This window comes from Thamnophis elegans, chromosome 3 (assembly GCF_009769535.1).
Source record: "Thamnophis elegans isolate rThaEle1 chromosome 3, rThaEle1.pri, whole genome shotgun sequence".
In the NCBI taxonomy this organism is placed as follows: domain Eukaryota; kingdom Metazoa; phylum Chordata; class Lepidosauria; order Squamata; family Colubridae; genus Thamnophis; species Thamnophis elegans.
The window spans coordinates 16,387,548-16,396,983 of record NC_045543.1 but is presented as its reverse complement, the minus strand read 5'-3'; the positions used below and the strand labels follow the sequence as shown (position 1 = coordinate 16,396,983).

Below are 9,436 nucleotides of genomic sequence, written 5' to 3'. Positions count from 1 at the left end.
CCCTCCCCCCATTATTTAATGACATATAATCTACAGGTCTAAGCATTTTTTTAAAGTAAAAGGTATTAATATCATCTGCTGTATTTGGCTATAATCATGTTATATTTCTTAGTTGTAGCATATTAGTTATAGTGATGTGGACAACAATTGGCTCAGCTTCTATAACAATGCTTTGGAATGAAGTGTAGTCTGCATTTAGCTCACTGACACTGCACCTGGATTCAAATACAGAACAAGCTTTTAGCTGAAACTCAATGCATTTAACAAAGTCCTTCACAAACATGCATGTTACAGACTCGTTTTAGATGTACCAAACATTTTGGAATGCAGTAGTAACAAATTCTGCACTACATGCTAATTTTGGAAATCCAAAGTAGTATTAATAATTTATTAAATACTAGATCTATGTTTTTTAAAATTGGCAGCTTTAAGATGTGCAGACATCCACTCCCAGAATTCCCCATCCAGAATACTAGCTGGAGAACACTAGGAGTTGAAGTTCATACCTCTTAAAAGTTGACAAGTATGCAATACACTTCAATAAACTATATAACTGAATACCTAATATTGCTTGACAGGTTGGCATACAGGTGATTAGGACTGACAACATTTCAGAATAAAAATACAGCATATTATTTTTTGAATATTATTTGTTAAACCTATCCTTACATATTACACAAAATCATTACCATACTGTACAATTTCCTGATGCTGATATACCATTTGAACTATGCTTCCAGCTACCAATTTTAATCAAAAATATATTTCATATTATTTATTCCAATGTTGAACATCATAGTTTAAATGAAATCATAAAATTATACAAATCATACATTAAACCTAGGAGAAACATAGGAGGAAAGCATTTCATTCCTTCAAGATATTGTGCTGCAAACTTGAAGGGATAATATATATGAAATGACAAAACATCAATGTGGAACTAATATAAAGCTGCTGAACTGAAATTCATGAACAAATATTACAGTGTAACTAGATCCAACAGGTAGAATTTCTTGCTTGCCAAATAAAACATGAAAGGTGATGTATAAGGAAAAATGTGGGGAGGTAATCACACTTACATGCACTATCTATGGTGAAGGGGCCATCATCATTACATATCATAAACTCCAGCCATTTTAAAACAATGAACTTCTGTGGCAACTTTTCCTAACATGATATTCTCTGTACATCTACCCCTATTATGCCTGGAAACTGAACTGTGAATTTAAAGCCTTCCCAGTCAATGCAAATTATGAAATTATCTGATCTGACAATGTTTGAGGTTCCCACATGTGGGATAACAAAAATACAACATATCAGAAATTCAGTAAAAGGCCTATGGAATGCAGAGGGGGAGAGAGAGAGAAAAGCAGGTAAAATCTTTTATCTCAAGCCTTGGGACATCATGGCTCATACATAAATCTGATGAATCTGGCTTTGGAAGCCATTACAATATAGTTAAGTCTGATCTCCAGACTCCCAGGCATAAACTGCTGTTGGAAACTGGCCAATAACCAAGTCATTTTTAAAAGATCAGAATAAGATGATGAAGACCTTGTGAACTTGCTACTGAGTTTACTCTTTGAAGACCCTTTGTCTTACACATAATCCAGATGGCAAAATTAATTGTTGTAATCATGATAGCGCACTAGGCCTTAGTTTTATTTTTACATTCAAGATGATTCTGCACACTGAGAAGTAGTCTCAAAATACAGTTCCATATCTGGTGTGAAACCAGGTTACTGAATTATTATGCAATTCCCAGTTAAGTCTGTTTTTGCTTGCTTCAGTCATGGGTCAGTGAAAACTAACTCCACAGCAAAATTATCTCTGAATATCCTCCACGTCTTTGGCTTGTTTAAGTTATCGATTTCATTTCTTGTGAGGAAAAGGCTAGGGAAAAGAGAAAAAAGAACTAGTTCTCTAAATGTAAATAATTTAAACTTGCACAGAAGAGAACAAAATATTTTTTCTTATAACACTGAATTTTGAAGTAACAGAATATAGCCTCTATTTTTTTCCCTGAAAAATATTCAGCTCTTCAGCAACCCTTTGGTTTCCATTAAGAATGCACATATCTGTCTCCTGTGCATGGATAGTGTCATTGTGTCTCTGCAATGCTATCATTCAACTCCAAACATTATTCATAGGAAGAATGACAGGTATGTCACATCTAAGAAAGCTGAATTTTCAAGCACATAAAACTCATACTTTCATGAGTATTGGCACTTGGCAATACTCATTTATGATGATGTCACATAGATGCAATCAATAGATGCAATTGGGAGGGGAAAGTGTATAAATGCCCACAAGTTAAGAAGAGCATAGTTTGGGAAAAATATAATAGCTTGAATGCAAAATAAATTCTAGCCAAGGCTAAAATGTATTCCCAAACATTAGCAAACAAGCAATATGAAACATAATTTAATAGACTAAAGAAAGAGAAATAATACTTGCAACAGAAATTATCCCCTTGCTTAAAAGCATTAAGATGCCACCCTAAAATTTTGGATATCCTACATGGCAAATAAAGTTGTTTATCCGCAGGGACAAACTGAATGGTACCACTTAAGAATTATTTTCAAAAAAAAAAGTTTTGAGTTTTTACTAAATAATCACGTAACTTTTCTTAGAGACTTGGTAAGCTTTATAAATCCATTAAAGGAAAAACAGTAATAGGAACATAGGAACAACTCTCTACATGGTAGAGGCATTTTTTAAAAACTGGCATTCTCTGAAGAGTTGGCTCATACTAAGCAATATTAAATGGCAGGTCTCCTTTTCTCAACAATTCCCCCAAAATATACAAGCCCATAAAAATAAAGAAATCCCTGTCTCTTTCTATGGAGACTTGAGCTAAGCTTCTGTAACCTAAAGTCTCTTACACCCTGGCTCATAGGTCTAGATGCATTTTGGCTTTCTTTTCCGGTACATGTGTGCTTTCAAACATCACAACTTACTGATAGTCCTGTATAAAAGCTGTGTGGAACCAAAAAAAGAAAGCACAGCTATCATAGCCTTTTGGAATATCCTACATTAAAAAAAAGATAAGAAATACAGTTAATGCTACTTAGATTAAACATCAAACCATCATCACAGCCAACCCATAGAAAGAATTGAAATCCATAATAAGATGTCTTAAGCTGGCCACTTCTGGTCAATTTACGCAGAGACGTCTAGCAGCTTAAGACTGCAAAACAGAAAAGTCTGAAGTTTTGTTTTTTTTTCAATCCAAATCAACAATTGGTCACTTTGAGGCATGTCTATGTAATTTCCTTAATAAGAATCTGGAAGTGGTTTGCCACTGCTTTTTAGAGTTTTTCAGTCTGGCATTTCCTGATGGACTCCAAAACAGGCCTACCAGGTTAGTTTTTTAAAGTCAGCCAAGTTTGGTAGGTGGATGTAAGGTCAGCAGGATGGTTAAACCATTTAAAGGTTTTGTGACTGAGATGGAATGGAATGACTATTTCAATAGTTACAAATGTGAAAGGTATGTAACAAAGTCACCATTTCTCAACTTACAGAAGTAGCTTCAAATTTGACTTTCACATCATTTCTGATGACAGGACAGTTCTTCAAACCAATTATTAACAGGTCATTTTCACGATCAACGAACAACTGAAAAGAAATAGGTATACATCTTATTTTTACTCACTAAATGTTTCTCACAAAATGCAAGTCTGTACTTTATTAGTTTGTTTTCTCATGCACTGAAATCATCACGAAGGAGCTTGGAAGGAGGTTCAGCTCATTATCTGTTAATATTTCAATAAGTCTCTCCATTTGAGAGGACAAGATTTTGTATGTGAGAGACTGACATCCATATGCATATTGCATTACTCATTCAAAAGGAAAATTTAAGGGTAAGAAATCATGCCATAAAACTGCCATTTATCTCTTGAACAGATTATAGTTTTATAACTATATAGCCACATGCAACATTAAAGGGTTCTCCACTAGTGCTCTAGGTAATAATTACCTCTACTTTGAATGAAGCTTTTGCTAGTTTGCTTCTCAAAAGTTACTTCTCTCGGGGCATGAGCATTAAAAGTACATTCTTCTCTGATCCTCAGATAGATTAGTGCCATTTCTAGTTAATTTATCACTATTTGTGGGAACTATCTAGCAACTTTTCTGGATGGTAGTCAAATAGCATGCTAGCTATTTTTGTAAAGAACTGCAAAAGGATCTGTTATTCTCACCACACAGCCAAAAGGAATAGCAGAAGCTGCCATATTGCAAGTCAGATTATTAGTGTCTCTAATACTTTCTTTTTTATACTGGTTCTCCAGGACCTCAAATAAGAAGTTTCTCCTCCCCATTTACAGTATAGGCACTACAGACTGAACTAAAACCAATACTTGGCATGCATGCCACTAAGCATGACCTTTCTCACTGCTTTATTCATTACTGCCTATTTGGAATTGTTCAATCAGGGAATTCAAAGCAAGGGTGCATCAGTTTCCATTGCAGTACACAGATCTGTGCTTCAATTGAACATGAGATGAATGGGAACTCTTATCAACAAATCCTGGCCTTCATGACTGAAGGATTGTTAAATTAACATGAAGCTCTGACCTTGCAGTTCGTTGGTGTTGCACCACTGCATTGAAATGCTACTTCCTTCTTCATGATTATCTTTATTCTGAAATCAGTCCCATTGCCTCTACCAACTCCTAAAGAGGGGAAAGAGGAGAATTGGAGACAAAGAAATGCATTAGAGAATTACTGGAACCTAACAATGGAATTCATATTTTACTATCCTGTGATGTTGCAAAATGATCAGCTCTTTCATCTCCTAGTCTTTTCCAATCCAGTTTAAAATGCTCCCAAGATTGATTTGGACTGTTCTGACAATTTGACTATTTAAATGCTAGGAATACAATAGTATTTACAGGTTTGGTAATCTATAATTCATAGAGAACCACCAATCAATCATTCCTAGATTGCTTTATTTTCAAGCTGGCCAATAACTGCCTTTTACTTGATTCACATCTAAGCAAGCATTCCTTTCACTCTTCACAAAAGGAAAAGATGATGGACAGTGTGTTTTTCTATGTTCCATGTATGCCTATGCATTTATGTATCCACTGATTTTTTTTTGGGGGGGGGGGAGATGCAGCTATAGTATGAAGGAAAATTGTGCATTAGGGAGATAGATTGCTTAGAAATTGCAGGTGCACTGAAAAATCTCAACAGCTTTCAGCTTCATGGCAGCAAACTTGCCTTCTAACCTCTGAAACTTGCAATGCTGCTAAACCAGCAATTCTGTATTTGTGTACTTTCCCCAAATGTGCAAGCACATTTCTGCAATGGGAAAACTAAAATGCTGAGAGACGGGTTGAGTAAAGAATCTCTACCAAAGAGGAGCACAGATCTCTTGAAACCCAAGGCAACTGGTCAGTTCATTTCTTAAAATGACATCAGTGGGCTAAAACAGCACCAACATAAGGATATGTTGTAGCTTCTACCCGGTTAAAATGGGTGGCTGAACATGTGTGGAAATACTGAAGGATTTGAACATCCTCTTTTTAAGATGATACTGGTCTGCTGTAAATAGTGACTTTCATGGAACTCAGAAGAGAAACTATAGGGATTCCCATTCGTAAGAGTATCCTAAATGAATCTAGTGTCTCCATGTCAAGTTTGAAGAAGGGATAAAAGAAAGCTGAGCATAATATAGCCAATGTATTATCCTGCATAAATAAATACAGAAAAAATAGACTTAACAGCCAGAGAAAACAAACTAATAATCTAATGCAAAATTCCATTTTACCTATTTCTACAAAAAAACTAGTAACTCTTAAATCAGAGGTTCCTTCTAATTAAATTATACTTTTCTTTTGACATAAACATTCTAGCCATTTAATAGAGGCCGTTCAAAGAGATGTAAACTCCACTCTTTCCCTCACCTTATTTCTGAAAATTTTTCCAAGTTCTTTCTCAAGTCCTGGTTTGTTTGTTTTTAAATTCTACCTCTCACAGAGGGAGATGGGGCAGTCTGATTTAACACAACCAACAGCCATTGTGGATATGAACTGACCAGCTAGAATGAGTCCAGCAAGCTGTAAATCTCAAGACTATTCAGCCTAACCTACTTTGCTGGTATAGTACTGTGTGATGGAGGGAACCCAACTGATCTAAGTGCTGAGATTGCAGCAGCATCTGAAAAATCCCCCCCTACAGCATTTTAGTGGCACTTACCTTGGATAGCATAGACTTTTATGCATTTGATTCTGAAAAGCTTCTCTGGTGGGAGGATCAGGCTGTATTTTGATTTCAAGATTGCATAATATTCTACATACCTACTCTGCAAATAAAATGTTGGAGTGCCTTGAGACAAAAATAATTTTATAAAGAAATCTATAATAAATATAGATAATTAAATATATCTCTATAAAGTCAAAATCTTAAGGAAAGCAAATGCCCTGCTAATCCACAAAAATGGGAAGTCTATTTGTCATGCTATGTTGCAAAGTTGTTGGGAGACAGAACAAAGATATTGCCCAGGAAATACCCTGCAGTTGGATGGTGGGTGGGACAACAGCGCGGAAAGGACCCTCCTTGAGTTTCTTAGGCTGCAAAGTAGACAGTGGGAGAACTGTACTTAACTTGCAAAACTGATGTCAGCCTTATCAAGTAGCCAGGCAGGAAACAAGATCAGATGAGCTAATTCTACTTTGAAGCTACATTAATAGAAATTTGAAAGTCTGAAGGTACAGCACAAGAAACTCCCTTCTGAGCCTCTTGTCCCAACTACTATCCAGCTGTAGGATATGCCATCTCTTATCTGACCGTTCTCTAGGCAGCACCCATTTCTCAAGGTATTTCCCATATCATTCTCTGATGTTTGACTTCATAAGAACAAATTTAACATTCTTGTCCCAAGTTTCACTTAATCAAAACATGACCAAACCCAAAGCTCATATGATTGGATGAAAGAAGTGAAGCAGCACTTAAGAAATGCAAGGTAAAAATAGAAAATAACTATTTAAATTACAAAGCTATTTTTTGCCCATCAATTGTGTAGTTCTTTGATTCAACCTTAAACATGGTTTCATAATACATTTTTACCTGTGATGGAGTTTCAACACCCTGAAACTTGGTGCTAGTAGTTTCATCAGTTCTTCGCTTGCCAAAGTACTCCAAACTTTCCTTAAAAATTGAGAAATGTGTTACTATAACTATAGTAGCACCTTACAGTATTTAGTTTAAGAACAACTAGAAACCTTACATGAGAAAAGTGCACAACTTGGGATTGGCAGAGTGCCTCAGAACTACTCATTATTTGTGAGTGGCATACCAGAGCTATACTTCAGAAAACAGATGTGTCCAAGAAAACCAACTGGGCATAGTGGAGCAAAACTTAATTTGGATTTAATTAAAGAAACAGTTACTGTAATATATATTTAATTATTTTCCTTTTAGTCACATTATAAATTATACCATAAGCAATTTTTGAAAGAACTCTATGGGCAGCACCTACGTTAATGCCACGTTTAAATTGAATTTTTAATAGAATTCCAGGAGACATCCAAGTAATTACAGGTTGGTAAATTTAAAGTTTCCTGCGGGCAAAGAGGTAAAATAGTAATCATAGAGAAATAATAATAATAGGACACACATAGGAACAAGCCTTACTGAAGGAATTTCACACAGTGACAGAATCAGGCTTTATTAAATGAAGTCCTTGATACAGCAAATTCAAAGTCCTTATCAAAGATGACATTGAATAAACAAGAAGTTGCATGCTAGGTGATTCGGTCAAGCCATACTGAAAGTATTAGTTTTGAATCCCATTTTACATTTGGAACCACACAGAAGAATTATGGGAGGTAGTACTTTTCAACATGCTCTGCATAGTCATTTCAGATACTTTAATTCATTCAGAAACAAGAGCGAAAATATCAACATTATTTTGGTACCTGCGCAGTCTTAAACTGGCCACTGTCAATAAGCCAGATGCAAATCATAGTTCCAGTTCTACCTGCATGAAAAAGGAGAAATCAGTTACTTAGAAATAACACTGTCGTGTTTACTTGTCCCCAAGAATGAGGCAATGACAGCATCAGTATTAAGCAACCCCACCCCTGCACCTCCTAAGACAGTGATGGCTAACCTTTTTGCCATCGTGTGCCAAAAGCAGGGGGAGCCCAAGGGGGTTGTATGCATGCCTCCTCCCCTCCGCGCATGCACGCAACCCCCGCCCTCCCCCTCACTTTTGGCACACGATGGCATGGTGGATCCATTTTTCGCCTTCCTCAGGCTCCAAAGGCTTTCTAGAAGCCTGGGGAGGGTGAAAACAGCCTCCCCCCCTGCAGGCCCTCCGAGGTTTTCTGACTTCTGGTTTGCGTGTTGGGCCATTTTTCACCTTCCTGGGGACTTCAGGGAAGCCTCCTGAAGTCCCCGGAGGGAGAAAAACGGCCTATGGGCAACCTGAAAGTCTGTTCCCAAACTTCTGGGTTGCCCGTAGGCACCCATACCATAGGTTCACCATCATGGGCCTAAGAAATCTGAAAAGCATCTGAATCTATGAAAAGTTCACCCTGCACATCTAACACTAAGTGATGCAAACAGCTTTTGCAGATAGGTACTGCCAATGAATGCTAAATCTATTCCAGAATTTCCATGTATCCCAGATAATGACTTACTCTAAGGTTTACAGAAGGGCTAAAATGACATTCCCCTTGAGCATATTTGAAAGAGACTGGATCACTACAGTGCATTTTGCATAGGACGATTTTTCAAGATCATGGAGCTATGGACAGCACATCCTTTAACTAATACATTATCTGAAAACATTTTATCAGGCCTTCAACATTAATACCAATGCTAGCCTCTGTCCATCATTTTACACATTCTCCTGCACTAGAAATTTCAAAAGAGGGATCTTTGGAAATGCTTTCCAAACCAAAAAGTTAACATACCTTTCCCACCTTTACAATGTATTGCTATAACATTGTGGTTGTCCTGTTCCATCCACTGCCTCACATTGGCAGTGAATGTGAGTGTCTCCCTTAAAGAAAAGAATGCCTTGTTTAAGAGCTTGTCTATATATTACTGTAGAAAAATTAAAATGTTATCTCATTTATTAGACCAGCACAAGTCCATCTGACAGTGGAATTTCTTATAACCACACACAATTTCCAAACAGGTTTCTTTTAGTTGCCTCTGGAGAAAAGCCACATGAAGCACAAAGTTCATAAAAGAGATTTTAAGGACTTCCCACTGAAAGGGCTTACATTGCTGCTACAATTGGAAACAAGCTGAACTAATTAACAGTCTTGTTTTCTTGGGAGAGGAGACAGGCAGATTAGGCTGGAGGGCTTTCGTGAGGAAGAGCATTTTGAGAGATATATTATTGGAATAGGGGGTGGGTCAGGATAGGATAGCCTGCTAAAGTGGCTTGGCAAGAACTAGACTACTGAGCCTAGAG

General features: G+C 36.8%; 1 protein-coding gene across 1 annotated transcript in view; it reads right to left on the bottom strand.

Moving 5' to 3' along the window:
* Nucleotides 1-462: 462 nt before the first annotated feature.
* LOC116506400 (phosphatidylinositol 3,4,5-trisphosphate 3-phosphatase TPTE2-like) overlaps nucleotides 463-9,436 on the bottom strand; it is a 33,728-nt gene continuing 24,754 nt past the window's right edge. The window contains exons 11-18 of the mRNA XM_032214132.1: nucleotides 8,928-9,016; nucleotides 7,926-7,987; nucleotides 7,075-7,155; nucleotides 6,205-6,310; nucleotides 4,579-4,676; nucleotides 3,523-3,618; nucleotides 2,961-3,031; nucleotides 463-1,893 (exon numbers count right to left, since the gene is read on the bottom strand). Of these exons, the coding sequence (XP_032070023.1) occupies nucleotides 1,791-1,893; nucleotides 2,961-3,031; nucleotides 3,523-3,618; nucleotides 4,579-4,676; nucleotides 6,205-6,310; nucleotides 7,075-7,155; nucleotides 7,926-7,987; nucleotides 8,928-9,016 (706 nt within the window). The 3' untranslated portion in view covers nucleotides 463-1,790. The remainder of the gene's footprint in view (nucleotides 1,894-2,960; nucleotides 3,032-3,522; nucleotides 3,619-4,578; nucleotides 4,677-6,204; nucleotides 6,311-7,074; nucleotides 7,156-7,925; nucleotides 7,988-8,927; nucleotides 9,017-9,436) is intronic.